At 38.0% G+C, this 20,465-nt stretch overlaps 1 protein-coding gene across 6 annotated transcripts in view; it reads right to left on the minus strand.

The window, feature by feature from the left end:
• Positions 1-20,465, minus strand: part of LOC143163282 (carnitine O-palmitoyltransferase 1, liver isoform-like) — a 68,672-nt gene that overhangs the window by 13,876 nt on the left and 34,331 nt on the right. For 4 of the 6 annotated variants that reach the window (XM_076344325.1, XM_076344324.1, XM_076344327.1 and 1 more), the window contains exons 19-23: positions 15,517-15,669; positions 14,317-14,421; positions 12,180-12,272; positions 1,696-1,813; positions 918-976 (exon numbers count right to left, since the gene is read on the minus strand). In XM_076344325.1, coding sequence (XP_076200440.1) covers positions 918-976; positions 1,696-1,813; positions 12,180-12,272; positions 14,317-14,421; positions 15,517-15,669 — 528 coding nt within the window. Of the gene's footprint in view, positions 1-917; positions 977-1,695; positions 1,814-7,556; positions 10,689-12,179; positions 12,273-14,316; positions 14,422-15,516; positions 15,670-19,158; positions 19,285-20,465 lie in introns of those variants that run through there. The other 2 variants (XM_076344328.1, XM_076344329.1) reach the window with 2 other exon arrangements.

Consider the following 20,465-nt stretch of genomic DNA (forward strand, 5'->3'; position numbering starts at 1 on the left):
TATATAACTTGACTGGGGATCACTGGGATTTAGTCTAAGTAAGACGCAGTCATCTGAGACTGGACTGCTAATTCAGTTATACCTATAAATCAGATTGTTCCAAAATGAACTTTTATTACGGTGATCACTACTGTGTGTCATGGCATTCCATCATAGATGTGGTGCCACTTGCATTTGTTGAAAACCAATTTATCACCTATCTTGCCGATCCATTATTACAGTGTCATCTTCACAAAAGTCACACTTCCAGATGAAACCTTGCCCCTCTCAGTACACACTTTAAAACACTGAATGGACAATCTTGAAAAACCTGGCTACAACATTCCAGTACTGTTCAGAAACCTCCCTTTCATTAAATACCTGACTTTCTATAGTTTGTCTTGTACATATCTAGGAATTTATATTTGAAAAATTCAAGCATTTTCAGAGAATAATGAAGTTGCAAAGAACATCTCTCCATAGGCAGGGAATGCAAATGTTAAAGCCAGATTTTCACCCTCAGCTCTGTTCCTTTATATACACTGCACATGTGATAAAGGCTCAAATACTAATCAGCTGCCCAAGGGTATTTGGCAGCACTTTGTGTTCAGGTGGCCTTAAGAGAAGCCCCCTCCTCCCTAACTGGCCTGAACTGGGACCAGAATGTGCAAGTGGCAGACAGGAGCCAACTAGACTTGAGCCAATAGGAGCAGAAACAGGTGAAAAATCCAGATGCTATTCTTCCTTCCTCCACAATGTAGCAGTGTAGGAAATCTAGGGAGCAACATTTTTCTTTCCCTCTCTTTTGTGAACAGATCAGACAGGACAGTGTTTGAAAAAACCTTTTACTGTCTGGCACTTAGAATAAATCCCATTTTAGACATTCAACACTTGGACAGATTCTTCCAATAATAATGAAATCTTGCATGCATACTTACTATTTCATCATAGACAGAAGCACTATTCTGAGGTAAGCCACAGATATCACTGGAAGATTCTAGTACATAAAATAAAGCATGGTTTGTTTACAAAAAGATCAGTGTTTTACACCTTTACAGCATCAATAAAAGAGATTTTGATGTCAGTACAGCATTACATTCTTGTGAAAGAAATATTTAATATTCATTTGTAACAGACTTGCTGGGAAAAACAGACTTCAGTTTGGGTCTTTTTGATATCTTTAAAAGGTTTACTGAGCCCATTTGGTAAAATTCGTTTAGCTTCAGGATAAACTACCTTGTAAGATCAAATCTAGCAGTCACTTCAAGCCTGAGCAGGATTGTGAACAGGTTATGGGCAGAACACATAAGCAACTGCTTATGAGTTACTGTCATCAGCAGCATCAGTGCAAACCACCTAACTTCCATAACTGGTGGTCAAACTTCAAAGTGAAATAAGAACATTGTTCAACTCAATTTAAAAAAAAATTGTGCTACAAGAAGGAATATCTTCTTCACAGTCCCCTGAAGGAATGGAGAGGTGGTATGAGAGGAAGAAAAATCAAAAGACTGAACTACGTGGTTGAAGCAACATGAACATACATGAACAAAAAGTGGTCCATTCTCCTTTCAAACATTCTTAGTTATATTAACATTATCAGAAAAGGCTCATACTGCAATTTGCCAAATCCAGAAATGAATTTAGCTATTTAAATCCTTCCCTAAGCTTATGAGAGGAAAAAAAATAAAATCCCCCTCAATCACTTGGGGCACTTACCATTTAAGCAATTGGTCAAGTTTTGTAACTGCATAGTACTGTTTTGGATTCCTTTAAACTGATCATAATAAATAGACTTATTCTCAACTGCAATTGGAGGTATGAATGATCTGAACACCTGAAGAAAAGAATGTTTTATTTATAACTATTTTATGCATTAAATGATTCATTTTTGAAAAGCCAAATGAAAAAACAAAAAACTGACTTAAAGTGACCTTGAAAATTGGAAGTTATTTACATTTTCATAACATATTTAAGCACATAAATGCTGCGGCCTATTCTGCATTACCAAATACCGTTATATACCTTGAATATTATTTCTTTTTTTTCTGCTCAACATATAGTTATGGTTCAGATCTAATGCATTTACAACTATAATAGCATCATACTTAATACCTACATTTGTATTTTCAAAAACAAACCAAATGAACAGAAATGGAACAAAGACAGAAACCAACTATTTTCTAGTTTCAGATTAGAATTGAGATTGTTTGAACTAGACAATTTGGTCTCTATCTGTGTGTGCTGTGCTTCCTCTTAATATAGACAGCAGTTTAGGAGGGTAAGCAAGCAGCGTAGAAACAATCAATCAGCTTGCTTTATTTCAATAATATTATTTATAATCCGATTAGAATTTTGTTCTAATACCTTCAAGAAACAGGGCAGGTTAAGGAAACATGCAGATTTAGTGTGATAAACTGTAAGGATACTAGGAAGAGGGCTGGTCAGAAAGATTTTTTCTAAATGTCCTTTTTAGCTCCTTGTACAGAGACTAACAAATTTTCATTATCTTTAACCTGACTTTGAAGAAAGCAACTGTTATGCCTTAATCACATCTTTATTTTCTAGAGGCTTCCACAAGTCTTTTGAATCTTATTAACTGTTCAAAAGATTGAAGGTCTTGCTTATTAAAGAACTACTCATAATATTGAGCATGTGTATAAACAACCTTCCAAGCCAGAGATACTTTTAAACTATAACCGTAACCTGAAATCAGAAAGAAAACCAAAACACATAAGGTAACTGTCACGGTAGACCTCAAGCATGTCAGGATGAAATGTCTCTGGGAAACATACTGGGCTGGGTAGTGTCAGAATGATTTCTGTGATAGGAGGTTTCCTGCACAGACAGCCCCGTAGGTACCACCTGGCTTCAGCCTGGCACCTCGGTGGGAGGTGCAAGGGAAAATCAGACCTCGTTTTCAACCACATGATTTTTGTGTGTTTTGGGGGGTTTTTTAATGCTTTTGATTTTTGAATCTGAGAACAGCACTGTTTGTCAAAATATTTGCATGGAAAAAAATGTCAACTGGTATGGTTAATTATTTCAAGATAGCTTCTCAGAGGAAACCTCAATGCCCTCTAGAAGCAGCCACAGTGCAAACTTAAAATTTGGAGATCTCTTCAGATGATACTCTACAGCCATAAACAAAGATGCAAGGACACATAAGTATTCTACATATGAATAGCCTGCATTAAGCAGATGGATTTGGTCCTGTGAGCATCACAAGAAGTTTTATGCTTCGTACCTTTCTACATAGTAATTGATCCAACATAGAAAATGTAACTTCAAACTATACAGAAAAACTGCCAAATGTGGTAAGCAATGGGAAACCCCTCTCTCTTACAAAACTACTTTCCCCATGGAGATTTAACAATAGAGGCTACAGTCTACTGCTGCAAATAAATTACTTTTTAACTCATTTGGACTATAAATTTTAAGATGACAAGTGTGTCACCTTGGAACTGAAGAACAAAAGTTAATATCCTATTTGTACTTTGTACAATTTGTACAACTAATAGTTGCTAATACAGACGGTAATATAGAAAACCAAAGTGGGTATATTTGTGACATGGTAAGATTTTTTTAATGAGCAAAATAACTACCCAGCCATTTAAAAATATGGCTCCTAACATGGAGAAAAAAGAACACCAGTCAGAACCATATGTTAACACTGCATACTATTTCTGGCAATATAAAAAAGATTTTTTTTCTGTATTTACTACTAAGTTTGTTCTAGTATAAAATTTATGACATAACTTTAAGCATTATGTGGATCCTATATAAGTTTTAATGTGGCAATTCCCGACATTTAAGTCACAAATAAGCATTAATACATAAAAATTCCTATTTCACTTAATCTTACTGGTATCATTCTGACATTTTGATTGACTGTTCCTTCTGGAGAGAAAATGCTTGTAGTTGGAACACTGCAATTTTTATGCTGTATTGCTACAGAAGAAAGAAAGTGGACACCATTTGAAGGCAGATAAGGTGAATGTATATGTTCAGCTTCTTCTGGAAGATTTAATTCCTTGTATTTTTCAAGATCTTCATCATCACAGCTGTTGTTTCCATGTGGATGTACTTCAACTTTTACTATTGTATTTTGATTTTCAATGGTAAGTGGATACTTGAAGTGATCTAACAAAGTCTCTCCCACATTTACAGTGCATAAATTATTGTCTTGACTAGATAGCAATCCTTCTTCAATGGGATTATTAATTACTGCAGTTTCCAGATTAAAGTTTTCAGAACTAACAGGACTATTTTGACTAAATATTTCAGTTACAAGTCCACTGTCTATTACTGATCTTATATCAAGCAATATCTGATTCTCCATACTCATGGATAGACTGTCAACTGGTTCATATTTATTTTTTTCGTTGAAGATAATTGAATTTTCTATTTCAGCATTCTTCTGAATAGTTTTTCTATCTAGAAGTGAATGAAATAGTCTTAACCAAACAACACGTACATATAATACTGAAGATAAACCCAATTAACATGTAACTGTGAAACTTAAAAACATAACGCTGGAAGAGGTTGTTGGGGTTCTGGATCCAGCTTTCAGAAAATACAGGCCACCATGCCAACACAAACAAGCTGCTTTTACCATAAGAACACGTTCTTTGTAACTTTTAAATGTATTAACAGCATTCAGACTTAAATCAGAATTTTGCTACTTGGCTTTAGTAGTTTAAAAAAATCAATCAAATTTGACGTAGTACACTTAGACAGCAATAATTACACTATTTTAAGTTTGTGTCAGTAAGTAGCACATTAAGACTAAACCTTATCTGTACTCTCCATGTCACTATTGCCAGTTACAGACAATGCAAACCAAAGCACCTCTACCCAGAGTATCACAAGGCCACCATTAAAAAGGCATAGGCCAAGATCCACCTGCACTGTCATCACCACTATTTCTGGATTTAGACTAAGGCAATATGGGGAGGGTCAAGCTACCTGTGTCCCCCTGACTGGACTGGGATATAGCAGCTCTCTGAAGGCTCAAGTCTCTTGGACCTATATGCATCAACCACTACCAGCTCCAAGACATCCGTGGGGCGGGGCAGGAGAACTGCCCAGAAGCTCCGGCTGCCTTCCCCCCTCACCCCACATCACCACGCTGGTTTCCAGGGCAGAAGGGAAAGGGACAGGCCCCACCTCCACCCCGGGCCCTCAGCAGCGTGCATGTCTCTGCCCCTTCCCCCAGGCAATTCACCTTCCCCCATCTCCGGCCCCCGCCCTTCAGGGAGGGGGGAGACGACCGCGCGCCAGACCGTTAAGGGAGGTTGGGCATGCGCCAGAGCGCCGCTTCCAGCCTGCCCCGTCCCGTCCCCCCGGCCCGCCAGCGCGGAAGTGTCTCGCACTCCGCACGGGCGGCAGCGGGCGCACACACGGCCTGAGAATTAGGTTGGGTGTTTGGGGGGATTTTTGGTTTGGTTTGCATTTAAAGTATAATTTCCCTTGGAAATTATCTTGCACTAGAAGGAGTCAAAGATTAACCAGGACCCTGGTACTACGAGATTATTTGTTATAATCCATGTAGAAGAGTGCTACTCAGCACTGGTAAGATGACACCTAGAGTATTGTGTCCAGTTCTGGGCTCCCCCAGTACAAGAGAGACATGGACATACTGGTGAGGGTCCAACAAAGTGCCATGAAGATGATTAAGGGACTGGAGCATCTTTCCTATGAGGAAAGGCTGAGAGAGCTGGGACTGTTTAGCCTGGAGATATAAAGTGGAAGGGAGGGTGCAAGGAAGATGGAGCCAGGCTCTTTTCCGTGCTGTCCAGTAACAGGACAAGAGGCAATGGGTACAAACTGAAACACGAGTTTCCCACCAAACATCAGGAAACACCTTTTCACTGTGTGGGTTACCAAGCACTGGCACATGTTGCCCAGGGAGGTTGTGGAGTCTCCATCCTTGAGGATACTCAAAAAGCCATCTGGACATGGTCCTGGGCAACCATCTGGTTGGACCAGATGACCTCCAGAGGAGTCCATTCCAACCTCAACCATTCTGTGATTCTGTGAAATAGCTGGCTTCCAGCTTCTGCTCTTGGAGCCCTTTCTACAACTCACTACGTAAATCTTTGAATTGTCACCCCGGTGCCATAAAGATTTCGGAGTTTAGAAAACACTCCAAACCTACCAGGCCGCTACCTATGTCCATTTAAGATAAAAGATGGTTTCCTTGAAAGCAGAAATTTTATATATTAATGTCTTCATTTTTAGGAAGTTTTGTGTGTGAAAAAAACACAGCAACTAAAAACACCTAAAACAATTTCAAGTTACCTTTCATCCATAAGATGCCATACAATTAATCCAAGAAGAAACTGGAATAAATTTTTCCTTATGCTTTTGGTTACAAACTTCCACCCAGCCAGCCACAGGTTAGCAGCCATGAAAGTTAGGGAAAAACAGAACAAAACAAAACAAAGAAACCCCACGCTTCCTCCTCTCCTCTCAAGAGTTTCATCTAATAGCTAAATTTTTTATTCTAGTACTTTCCAATAGGAGTTCATTAATCAGCCAGAGCTGATTAACCCCATGCATCATGTACAACTACAGCAACATTTTCTGAGTATAAGATGCATCTTATACTCACCACCCTTAAAAACAGGCAAAGGGAAGGGGGAAAAAAACCAAAAAAAAAAAATCACTATTTTCTGTGCCTGGAAAGTTTCCATGCAGCATTTCTGTTCAGATTGAACATATCAATCTACAACTTCAGTATCCAGCTTTGGTGGGAGATATTTGAAATACAACCAGGGACTAACAGTATCTAAGAGATGAAGTGTGCAATTGAAATCACTGTGTTCTTTCATGTAGCAAAGGCTGCAACATCCAGAAAAGCAGCAAGCTAAATGATTGTGAAAATGGTCTATCACACAAAACTATTTGGTGGGTTCTGTGTGGGTTTTTTTCTTGTTGTTGTTTTGTGGCATTTTTTTTTTTATTAAACAGCAATTGAAAAAACAGCACGTAAACCTTCAAAGGGTAAAAAAAATCCTCTTCAACTGTCTCAAAGTAGTCCCCAGTTTTAATGCAATTTCAAAAGAGTTTTCAGGTACTGGGAATCTTCAGATAAAGCAAATAACATTTTAACAATGTTAACTTTCTGTGCCTGAACCAGTTCTCCACTGCCTTACCATTCATATTCTATAGATTATTCACTGTAAAGATCAAACCAGTGCTATCCACTAGCTTGCAGACAGACTGTTTCACAGAAACATTCCAGAAGTTATTTGGATCTCATGAAAAAAAAGCTCATCTAAAATAAGACCTATGTTTTTTCTTTGTTCTACTGAACCTGAAAAAGAAAAATTGTTCATTAACACATTCCCTAGCATGACATGTATAGCATTATTACTTGTATATAATATAGCATATTACATGTATAATTACTATTACACATTAACTAGCATGACATGTATAAATCACTGCTAAAATAAACTGAATGGTCTGCTACTACCATTCCTAACCGGATTTAATAGCAATGATTTCACAAGTCCAGAAACAGCAGCAAGGGAGCTGGGAAGAAGATACAAAAGATAATAAACATTGTACTAAGTAGTGATAATTGTGAAATTTTATTTTATTTTTTGAAGTCACACAAAAGGGTAGAAAATAGAGACAGTGTTGGATGTAAATAACCAACCATAGATTGTAGAGTAATTGAACAAGATTTAAAAAAACTAGCTTAAATTAATATATTTTATACAAGAAAACAATTGGTACGAAGGCTGAATTAGAACCATGATTTTCAAGGTCAGGCACACGCTTCCTTAGTCCCTCAAAAAACCCAACCCTTAAAAGAATATTTAGTTTGGAATGGTGTTAATCCTGGGCAATGGTAGCCTCTAAATGCCCTTAATGCTCTCCTAATTTCTGGCATGAAATAGCTGAAAAAAGAAATTTGGAAAATGCACATTTGCGGTATTCCACCAATTCTACACTGCTATTTAATAAACAGGTCAATTTATTATCATCCAACCTGACTTTTACCACCTACTCAACCCTAACTTTGAACTCTTAAATCACTAATTGAGAATAAGTGATTCAAGGTTTTAGTAACAAATTAATAGTTTTTCTGGAATATGAACATTTTACTTTATTATAAAGTACACTGTACTAGAAGGTTCATTCAAATCTAGGTAATTTCAGTTACATTCCTATGGCTTTTGAGCAAAAAAAGCAAGCAGTTTTACTGTATGTACACGATATCAAACATCAAGATTTAAATTAATTATTTATTAATAACCTACATTAGCTCTGGATTTCTAAGATTTACATCCAAAAAGCATATTTTATTTACATGCTGTTGACATTTTAAAGAAAATGAAATAAAATCGTATCTGTTTAGGAATTATGATCTATCCCAAATTAAAAAAAAAAAGATACATTTAACACCGCAAAATGTTTAAAACATTTACAATAAAAAATAGCTTTCTGTGCCAATTATACTTACTCTCTAAGAATGTAAAATTGCATTGATAACTGCACTAACTACAATTAGACTTGAAACATTTAAAACCTGAGAGTCAAATCTAAACTTTTTTTTTTTTTAAGAAAATCCTACAAGCTTACATGTCCTACTGTTATTTTAAGCACAGATTGGTCAGTGGTTAATAATAATTAAAAAAAAAACCACCCCAGTGCATTATTTCTGCAGCTCCCAAAGAATAGATCACTATAAAATTGTTGCAGTAGTTCAATAAATGCCAGGCCTGCCAGCCACAGTAATGCCTATTTCAAAGTGTCCTTTCCCACACACTATAACTAATCAAATAACGAGTGTCTTTGGCCAATTCCTGTGAGGGTTCCTACATTTATGTAAGCATGCATTTGCTTAAGTATGCATCTGGGATCTTTGCGGTTTCCCACCTCAAACATACATATACAGGTGTTCTAATAGCTAGATCAGAGGAAAAAAAAAAAAAAAAAGAGGCATAGAAAGTTAGAAATACTGGCCAGAAAACATCCAAAGTCTAATGAGAAGTTTTATACCAACCCCAAAGGCCTTTTAAAATCAGCTTAGCTCTGGAGCAGCGTTCACTATATTACTAAACACCATGTACCTTACATTTAAAAAATAAAATAAATTGTTGCGCTAACAGGTACACTTTACTGCACTGCAGGATGTAAAAAGTAACCACACCTATAAAGCCTGGGGAAGAGAAGCATCGCGCACAGAGTCATTCCATTTTGTAGTAGCCATTTTATTTCTGCACTTGGAAACATTATGCTTCTTCTTGAGTGAAATAGCTTTCCCCTCCCTCCTCGTATCTTTCAGAAACTGTGCTTGACCAAGAGCATCTCCCTACAGGGGTTTGAGAAGCCTAGGGTTTTCCCATTCTGGAGCTATTTTCCACGGCTTTAATAGTTTGCCCTTTTTGTGCAGATGGTTGGCAATGTAGTAGTGGTCTTTCCAGGCTGAAAGCAGGCAAACTGCAATTGATCAGCCTCTACAGGCAGCCTTGCCTCATAGACTATCCAACAGGTTGCATTTAAGTAAATTGACACTCCCTGGGACCCAGAAACTCTTATCTCAAATGACCACCAATACCATTCACCAAAATAAACACATGAGTATCTGTAGCTCTGAAACAAAGTTACTTCTGCATTTCATAGGGACTGATCTTTGCCATTTAAGATGGGAGCATTTCATTAGAGCTTTAAACTAACTGCACCATATGGCAACATATTCAAGTCTTATGCCACATCAACCTAACTTATAATTTGAAAACTAGATCTGCATTGCTACTACTTCACCTCCTTCACCACTAAGACAATGTAAAACCAACTCCCAGCATAAGCTTTTTTCCTGGGTTTAGGATCTTTCTTTTTGTAAGGCACTCACGTGAACAAGTACACAGGTCCATTTATTTATACAGAAATAAAATCAACAATGTGGCAAACATGCTTGTAAGTAATAAGAAAAATGTGATACCTGCTAATTAGGTGACATATTTTACTACCCAATATAGCACTACCCAATGGTTTTTTTTCTCCAAAACCAAAAAAAAAAAAAATCTACAACTTGGTATGTTACGGTGGGTTATATCAGGGATTTTTTTTTTTTTTTAATGTTTTACAGAAATTACCTTTAAAAAAAAATACAAAAAAACAATGATGGTAAACAGCCACAAGTTTTGTCATTCATTGACATAAAGCAGCAGATACATTGAAGAACATTCTGCTATTAATACATAGCAAATCAAACTTTTTCTAGTATTTGAGTTTAAGACGGTGTGTTTTATCCCTTTGATTCTGGAATACAAGTAGACTAATTTTAAGGAAAAAAAAAAAGAGCAAGTGTATACAAATTAAGAGAAAACTGCAGGAGTTAGAATATACATGACTTCATGCAATGATACTATACTTCATCCCTAGAAACATATAAGATTTCAAAAGTCATCCTTTGTGGAAATAAACTCTTCCAAACTACTGGGGAAAAAAAAAAATATTCTATACACTGCTAAGGTTTTCATAGGTGATCAAGATGTTGACTCAGTTTCTTCGCCAGCTACTGTTTGACAAACCTTGCTCTCATTCACTGTTCAGAAGAGTTTGCATCCCAACAACAGGAGGTTGCTTGGCACCAATAAGGCAAATCACTTGGTACAGTTTTTACTATGGTTAAATAAACCCATGATGTCAATCATTGCTTTTTGGATGTTTTTTCCAAAACGATGAGAATCCTTTAAAAACAAACAAAAAACAAAACCAAAGACTTGTACTGTCAATCAACAGTTATGTTTTAGGCAAAAGAAGGAACCTTTTAATATTTTCTAGTTTTGGAGCTTACGGAATTAGGACATGTATTTTACCATAAAATGGGGAATTTAATCCACAAAAATTTTAATGCTATACAAGTTAATCCAGGTTTATGCAATTACTGACTAATGAGTTCTTCATTATGCATTTACTTCCCTACAAACAGAACTGAGATCATCTCCTTTTGAAATCAGGTGCATCTGTAGCTTTCCGTTACTTTAAAATACCTGGGTTTCGGTATTGTTTTTTAATACAAGGTTTTGCAAAAGCTCATTTTCAGAAAAAAAAGAATGTCAGAAAGTGTATGACTAATGACCTAGAAGTACTGAAAGAGCAGAAAAACATTTTGTATTTGAGTTCCTATCAGAATCCTGAATTGTTTGCCATTGAAAAATTACATAAAGTATTGAAAATGAAAATCACAATTATCTAAGTATAAACAAACTATTAACTTATTCTGTTTATTCTAAGTGTCAGATGAATGGTACAAGGAAGAAATTAAGATTACAAATATAAATTATTAGCTACATTACAGGACCTACTACAAAGACCCTACTAATATCAAGGCCATGCACATGAAATGCTGCCTTTTCTGTATGGACCTTTAAAACTACAGGGAAATTTAAAGTACAAGCTAACAGGAAACTGAAGAACAATTTGAACTATGAAAAAACAAAGTTATATTTCCTAATCTTTAATGATTTACCAAAGGCACCAAGATCTCTCGGACAAGTTAAGGTCAAAAGAGGAAAACTAGTTCAGCTATGTAATCCTGAACAAACTCAGCATTGAAGTCATAAAAATCTAAAGGGGAAGGATGAGTTGAAGCTCACTCAAAGCAGGCCTCCGCAACAGCAGGAAACTGAATAGATGACATCTACTACATTCTTATAATGGGTGTTATTCTAATAAATTTTTGATTAATTATGTTTCTCAGGCACAGATTACAACTTATGGGCTAGCTTCTTTCAGTATTATTTAAACCAGGAAGCTTTAAAGAATAGAAAGCATACATTTTACTCTGTCTTTACAACTGCAGCCAGAGATAAATCAAAGCAAAACTGTAATAACAAAAAACAGGAGACACCCATCTTACTGTTTACAGGACAGATATGAGTCGTTTTACATGAGTTCCAGGGAACTACACGTGTAAAGATGACCTTGGGCCACATGCTTTCTTTTATGCTCGAAAGCATAAGTGAAATAGAATATGGTTTACTTGGTTCATAAAGCTATTAAATTTATAGAAGTGGAGGCAAAAAACCAAACCCGCAAAATAGCATATGTTGAGAAAGAAAAAACACATAACTGTATGTTGCAAGTCCTACTAAATTTTTTTAGACAAGGAGTAGAACAATTTTATAAGCAGATATCAGAACAGATTTGTTAAACCATAGGAAAGGACTGATCCTTACCGTCTCAGAACAAGATATTTTGCTGGAGACATGGAAATGGATAGAATTTTCATCCAAGATAATATAAGAAACACCATAACCATCATCAGCCACCTAGGGGAAGAAAGAAGAGAAAAACAAGTTCTAAACTTTTTCTTTTTCCTTCCTTCCTAAATTAGCTTATACATAATTACACAATTCTTACTGTGCAGTTTTTAAAATCAGTTGCAATTTCTCCTCAAGCAAAAATTAAGCTTCCACATTTAACGCATCATTTCTGAAGATTGATTCCACTTAAGGAAACAGTTCTAGTCTCATCTAGTGCATGGAATTAACATTTTCTGAATATACATCTGTAATATTTCCCAGGTTTAGTATTTTGAAATAGAATACTTGTTCAAAGACCTTCTGCTATCAAGTTGTGGTCCTAAGCAGCTGTAAAGCTTCAGTGCTTAAATAGAAAGGAATAAAGTAGTTCAGTTGTATACCTAAACATCCTGTTTCATGTGATCACTCTGCAGTGATCACAAATACAGTACGTAAATATGGAGTATACAAGCCTTGTATTATGAAAACTTGCCCAAAGACAAAGTCATCTAACTCTACAGCAAAGGCATGATTCTGAACTCCCATATCATGAGCAGAGCTCTGGTCCTATTTCAACATTAGCAGCATTAACTGTACCAAGTTTCAGTCTGATGTTATATTTAAAGCATGCCTAGTAACCACAGACTATCCTGCTGCCACCCTCCTTCCTCTCTTTCCTAACTCAGAGGATCACAAGCTTCAAGCTCTTTGCTGCCACTGCTGCTAAGCAGCCTGATAGTCTTCTCTCCATTAGTGCTTCAGGGCTATATTCTAGAGAATGCTTAAAAAAAAACCAAAACAAAAACACAAACCAAAACCAACAAACACCACACATACATGGAAAGCCTGATGTACTGAATTTCTGGGCTACTTCAGCAAACCAAAGCACAGTTTTTGTAAGGATACAAGAAATGATGAAGGGAAATGTAAGCAGGAAAGGCAGACAACTGAAGGAAGGAAATTAAAGGAATGAAGAAATATTAAGAAGGGAGCAGTTAATGTAGCATTAGCAAAAACAAAAGGAAAAAAGTGTTAGAGATTCCTGCAGCCAAAACCCTATTTTATTGCCAGACCACACCTTTTTGGGGATTCTAAATACTGACTTTATAATCTGCTGGAGCAAGCCAGTTTCTCATGAATGAGCAGCATTGCAATAGCTAGGCTTCCTTGATACAGCAATTTAAGCTCATTCCAACTTCAAGAACTACTGAAAGCTCTATCAGAAACATGAATAAATTAAAAAAAAAAATCACAAAAAAATTTTGGCTTGACGAACCAGCCAAAATACACTGTACTTGTCATCCTAATTTCTGTGTGGCAAAGAACAGTCCCGTGATCCCTCTCATTGTTCTTTCAATAGAAATGCTTTTTGAAAACAGATTAATCTAGTCTATAGTTCCATAAAGTCTGCTTAACAGATCTTGTTAACAACAAGATCATCATCAATGGCCATGTTCAAAACCTGGTAAAATACTACAGCAAGTCAGAAGCTTGTAAAATCTCTAACAATACACTAGTTTCTTGAAAGTCTACAGAAGCTGTAGAATGTGGTTTTATTCTTGACTTAAGCACTATTCACACTTAGGAGGGCAAGCAGAACAATGTGAGTAGCTTAATTTGGAGGAAAGCGTGAACATATTTTTTATTTAATCAGGAAATATAAAGAACAAGTCAAGTATAACTACTTTTACAAATCCCAACCTTAAAATCTAGTTTAAGTAATAAGGCATCTGTCACTGTAATAATACCCTAATGTACAGAAGCTCTGGGCATAGGTAATGTGATAAAAGCCCCCACTTTATCAGATCCCTCTGCCATGGAGCCCTGTACCACATTTGATAACTGTGTATTTCCTTAAGAATAATCCATTCTTGTAGTGGAATATGAGAAAAGGTGATGCAGATTCTTCTGAGCACATCCACATCATGGGAAAGCATTAAACACATGCATTTAAAAGCGTGTGTTGCACCTTTGAGGTGCAACATTAGGGTATTACAGATCTGAAATTTTCAGACTGGCATATTCAAAATAAAACTGTTTTTAAAGGGGTACTTGTATTTAGCAAACAAACCGGTCCAAATCCTCCACCACAGGATAACATCTCAGGGTTCTTCTTTAGATCAATGTGTTGCTGTGGTGTCTGACTCGTTGACAGCCTCCAAGGCTCTGACAAAACCTTATTAGATATGAAAGAGATGCAAACAAGTATAATACACTGTTTAAGAACATGCAACTTTCTCAAAAACTAGTCAAGATAAGTTAGAAAGTACTCAATAAAGCAATGTTAAGGATAACTCCAGTTCCCATTTCAATGGAATGAAAAATTAAGAAGGTTAAAAGAAACAGCTAAACTTGTCCTGATATGCAAACCATTAACATATGAGGTCGTGATGTCTATTCCTCAAAGAGAGTAAAAGTTCTTTCAATAGAAATGCTATTTCAAAACAGATTAATCTGGTCTATAGCCTAGTAAATTCTGCATAACAGGTCTTGTTAACAACAAGATCATTAACGGCCATATTCAAATCCCAGTAAGATACTACATCAAGTTAGAAGCTTGTAAAATCTCTAACAATACACACGTATCTTGAAAGTCTGCAGAAGCTGTAGAAAGTTGTTTTATTCTTGACTTAGCCACTACTCACATTTAGGAGGGCAAGCAGACAAATGTGAGTAGCTTAATTTGGAGGCAAGCTGGAACACATTTTTTATTAATCAGAAAACATGAACAAGTGCAATGTAATTACTTTTATAAAACCCAACCTTAAAATCTAGTTTAAGTAATAAAGCATTTGTTATGGTAATAAACAGTGACATTAATGTTGTGCATTAAAAAAAAAAAAAAAAATCACAATATACAGCTCCTTTAACTCACAGTAACTTAAAAAAAAGTTATTTTGTCACAGTTCCAAAAGAACATTCTTGAGAGAAAACACATAGCCTCTGTTGTGCTGCCTTGAAAATACATAAAAGCCACAAACAACGAATTTTTTTTTTGGTAATACTGACTATATCTTTCTTGCAATCCTTAAGATGTATTATACTGCAAAGCTCACAGAAAGCATTACTATAGGTTTATTAATAAGTGTATACATAAAGCAAAATGAAACTAACTTGTAATCTACCAGCAGATGTTAAACAATGCCACCTAAACTCTTACCTTTTTTCTTAGGAAAACCAGAGTTCTACAAGTATGTAAGTAGATACCACAAAACGCTAAGTAAATAAAGGATTATTTACTATAATTAAGTCATCAATAAAAGTCACTTACTTCCTTAAGGAAAGGAGAATCTACAGCAAGGTACTTGGACACAACATAAAGGCAGAACAGATGGCGGTCAATGCCAGCACCAGTCATGGCAAGACGATATAAGTGCTGATGTTTGGCAGCAGCAAGCCGAAAGAACTTAAGCTTATTTTCATTCTAACAATGAAAAAAGACGAAGAAAAATCAGTTAAGTGAACTGGGTTGAGGACAGAGGTGTAGAAATTAAGTTACAGCAATGGTTCTAAAGACTAAAGCACTTATGGGTCAACAAGTACAAGATAATGTATGCAACTAACACCAAATACTAGTATCCTCTGGCTTTTCAACCTCATGTATTCAATTTCAGGTATTAGCAATTGTCAACTATTACCCACTGTAAACAGTGCATAATGAAAACAAATTTGTATTTTAAGTGTGATCTAACCCCAGAATCAAACATGATTACAACTCAAGTTTACCACATTATTGTGTATTTAGTTTCTAGAGACACTGGTCTTAAAAAGTTATAGAAGAGCAAATCTCAACATGATTTAAGAAAAGCTGGAACTGCAACAGCCATTTTAGAAGGCAAACTGGCAACCCTGAAGGTATTGGGGTCTATGAATGCTGATTGTTTTTTAAAAGCCTTCTCTTAAGAGTTCAGGAGCAGGCAATTCCAAAGTGTCGGAAGTCAAGCAAGAGGGGCAGAAGGCTGGCTTGGTTGAGCAGAGAGGGATCTTCTTCTAGAACTTAGGTGGAAAAAGAAAGTATGTGGAGATTGGAAGCAAAGACAGGTGACACGGGAGGACTGCAGAGGTGCTGTTTGCCACTGCAGGGAGAAAATTCATGTGGCCAAAGGTCAATTAGGGTTCAAGTTGGCCAGTACCGTGAAGGACAACGAAAAGGTCTCCTCAAAAATAGGGACATAGACAAAGCAGAGACCTTCAATGCCGCCTTCACCTCTGTCTTTAACACTGATGATGGGCCCCGGGACCGCCCCCCCACCCCAGAGCCCTGTGTTGGAAGACTGTGACTGGGGGGATGATAAACCCCCAGCCAACTCTGAACTTGTTCGAGACTTGCTGCACCAGCTGGAGGAACATAAGTCTATGGGGCCTGGTGGGATTCATCCCAGGGTACTAAAAGAGCTAGCCTATGTTATCGTGGGACCTCTCTCCATTATTTTTCAATGGTCTTGGGAATCTGGAGAGATCCCAGTCAACTGGAAGCTGGCAAAAGTTGTCCCAATTTTCAAGAAGGGTAAGAAGGAAGACCCTGGTAATTGCAGGCCTGTCAGTCTCAATTCAGTGCCTGGTAAAATCATGGAGAAGGTTATTCTGGGAGTTATTGAAAAACAATTGAGAGACAATGTAGTCATTGGTCACAGCCAACATGGGTTCACGAGGAGAAAGGCCTGTTTAACAACTTCCTTTTATGACAAGGTCACCCATCTAGTTGGCCAAGGGAAGCCAATAGATGTGGGGTTTTTTGGATTTTAGCAAAGAGTTTGATAACTGTCTCTCACAGCATCCTTCTGGACAAAATGTCCAGCGTACAGCTAGACAAGTCCATAACACATTGGGTGAACAATTGGCTGACAGGTTGGGCTCAAAGAGTTATAATAAATGGGGTTACATCAGTCTGGCAGCCAGTCACCAGTAGGGCTCCCCAGGGCTCAATTTTAGGAACAGTGCTCTTTAATGTTTTTATAAAGGACCTGGATGCAGGAGTTGAATGTACATTAAGTAAGTTTCCTGATGATACTAAATTAGGAGGAGCTGTGGACTCCCTCGAGGCTAGAGAGGCCTTACAGAGAGATCTGGATAGACTAGAGAGCTGGGCAATCACCAACCGTATGAAATTTAACAAGAGCAAGTGCCGGATTCTGCACCCGGGACAGGGTAATCCTGGTTATACGTACAAACTGGGGGACGAGAGGCTGAAGAGGAGCCCCGCAGAAAGAGATCTGGGGGTTTGGGTCAATGACAAATTGAATAGGAGTCAACAGTGTGCCCTGGCAGCCAAAGGGGCCAACCGTGTCCTGGGGTGCATCAAGCACAGCATAGCTAACTGGTTGAGGGAGCTGATTGTCCCACTCTACACTGTACTGGTGCGGCCCACACCTTGAGTACTGTGTGCAGTTTTGAGCACCTCAATATAAGAAGGACATCAAACTATTAGAGTGTGTCCAGAGGAGAGCGATCAAGATGGTCAAAGGGCAAGACTTGCGAGGAGCAGCTCAGGTCACTTGGTTTCATAGAATCATTGAGGTTGGAAAAGACCTCTAAGATCATCGAGTCCAACCGTCAACCCAACACCACCATGCCCACTAAACCATGTCCCTAAGCACCTCATCTACTCGTCTTTTAAATACCTCCAGGGATGGGGACTCCACCACTTCCCTGGGCAGCCTGTTCCAATGTTTCACCACTCTTCCAGTAAAGAAATTTTTCCTTACATCCAATCTAAACCTCCCCTGCCGCAACTTGAGGCCATTTCCTCTCGTCCTATCGCTTGTTACTTCGGAGAAGAGACCGACCCCCACCTCGCTACAACCTCGTTTCAGGTAGTTGTAGAGAGTGATGAGGTCTCCCCTCAGCCTCCTTTTCTCCAGGCTAAACAACCCCAGTTCCCTCAGCCGCTCCTGGTCTGTTCTCCAGACCCCTCACCAGCCTCGTTGCCCTTCTCTGGACACGCTCCAGCATCTCAACGTCCTTCTTGTAGTGAGGGGCCCAAAACTGAACACAGTATTCGAGGTGCGGCCTCACCAGTGCCGAGTACAGGGGCACGATCACTTCCCTACTCCTGCTGGCCACACTATTTCTGATACAGGCCAGGATGCCATTGGCCTTCTTAGCCACCTGGGCACACTGCCGGCTCATGTTCAGCCGGCTGTCGACCAACACCCCCAGGTCCTTCTCTGCTGGGCAGCAGGTTTGTTCAGCTTAGAGATAAGAAGGTTGAGGGGTGACCTCATCGCAGTCTACAACTGCCTCAAGAGGGGCAGTGGAGGGGGAGGAGGTGATCTCCTCTCTCTGGTGACCAGCGACAGGACACAAGGAAATGGAATGAAGCTGCGTTAAGGGAGGTTCAGATTGGACATTAGGAAAAGGTTCTTCACTGAGAGGGTGGTCGGTCACTGAAACAGGCTCCCTAGGGAAGTGGTCAGGGCACCAAGCCTGTCAGAGTTCAAGGAGTGTCTGGATGACACTCTTAGTCATATGGTTTAGGTTTAGGTAGTCCTGTGAGGAGCAGGGAGTTGGACTTGATGATCCTTATGGGTCTCTTCCACCTTGAGATATTCTATGATTCTATGAACACTGTATGAATGTTGCAAGGGCTGAAAGAAAGTGTTTGTTCAAAACACTTATATAGCCACTCTGTTAAGATTTTATAATGTGGAATGCAACACACTGAGTATATGGCAACCTGTCACTTCTTATCTCCAGTATCACTGCATTTTGGGACACAGTGAGCAGCCTATTTGCCTCCAGCATGAGAAACTAATAAAACACTTGTAGTCATGCTAAGCATGCCTACCGTTGGCATTAAGGAGTAAAGTTTTGTGGATAGTCCATGGAGGATACAAGTGCTCAGGAAAATTTCTAAGGAAAAACCCAGAAAAAAGTAGAAGCAAGCAGTAAAGGCAGACAACTCTTTATGTGTTATGAAAATTATATTAAATGCATTTATGTATTATTTTAAAAAAACTAAAAATTGCATTATGAAGGCAGGGTTCCTCTGCTCTGTGGCTGATCATTCCCAATGAAGGGCAGTAATGAACCAACAAGTCTGAAAAAGAAAGAATCATGTTTGTAGTAACCATTAAAAAAAAGTGAGCAGAATGAAGTCTGCTATATATATGATCTTGCCACGTATGGGGTTACCTTATTCCTTTAACAAAAATGCAGATGTGTAACTGCAGAGATGTAATAGCAGTAAGTTCTGACATTAGGACTATGTTAAAATTACTTTCTATACACAGGATAGTTGTACAGTAGCTGTGCCAAGTCATGTTATGTATGACATGTTGACATGGCTGGATTTCCAGACTTGCACTGGTCTGATCACAGCTCCTAGCATAGCATATTGAGAAATCATGGGGGATTTTACCTACATAGAACTTCCAGAAAGAGGAAGGAGAAAAAAGTTTCTCTCTTTCTCTGTGCATCTATTTTCTTGCAGTAACATTTATTCATAGAATCATGGGGCTAGAAAGAACCTCAACTGTTCATCTGCTTAGACTTCTCTGCCTTAAGATCTGATCAACTAAAACTCTTTCCTGAAGGACCATTATGTAACTTACTTTTAAAAATTTTCAAAGTGAAAAAACAACCTCCCCAAGTAATCTGTTTCAGGCTTCTCACTATTTCCCTCCTTACTAGCAGGAGATGTTTTCCTAATGTGTTTCTTTCTGAAATTTAAGTCTATTACTTCTTGAGACAGAGAACAGATTATTCCCATCATCTCTGCATCAGCCTTTTTATCCCCTTGAGCACAACCTGGCTCTCTACCTCTTCCACAGTGTTCTCTCTTCTTTAGACTAGGCAAGAATAATTAAGTTCAAACTCTCCTCACAGATCCTCTTCAGAGGTTTCTAACCATCCTTCTTGCTCTCCTTTAGATTCTCTCCAATCCACGTATACCTCAAGTGTGGTGTCCAAAACTGGACACACCACCCCAGCTAATGCTGTACTAGAAAAAAAGTGCAGAGACAAAAGACTACTAAAAATAAAGGGCAGGACTATCTAAAGTGAGGGCTCCATTTTTCCAAATGGCATAGCACTGAATGTGCTATGTAAGTGTTCAGTTACTGATTATTATAGTCCTAGATCTTTTTCATTAGAACTTCTACCCACACAGCTGTTACTCAGGCCTGGATGCAATACCTTGAGTACATTCCTATCTAACAAAATCCTCTTTTTCAGGTCAAATTTTTATTGACTCTGAAGAAATGGAAATCCCCTTCAGCT

Source organism: Aptenodytes patagonicus, chromosome 7 (genome assembly GCF_965638725.1).
Source record: "Aptenodytes patagonicus chromosome 7, bAptPat1.pri.cur, whole genome shotgun sequence".
NCBI classification, from domain to species: Eukaryota; Metazoa; Chordata; class Aves; order Sphenisciformes; family Spheniscidae; genus Aptenodytes; species Aptenodytes patagonicus.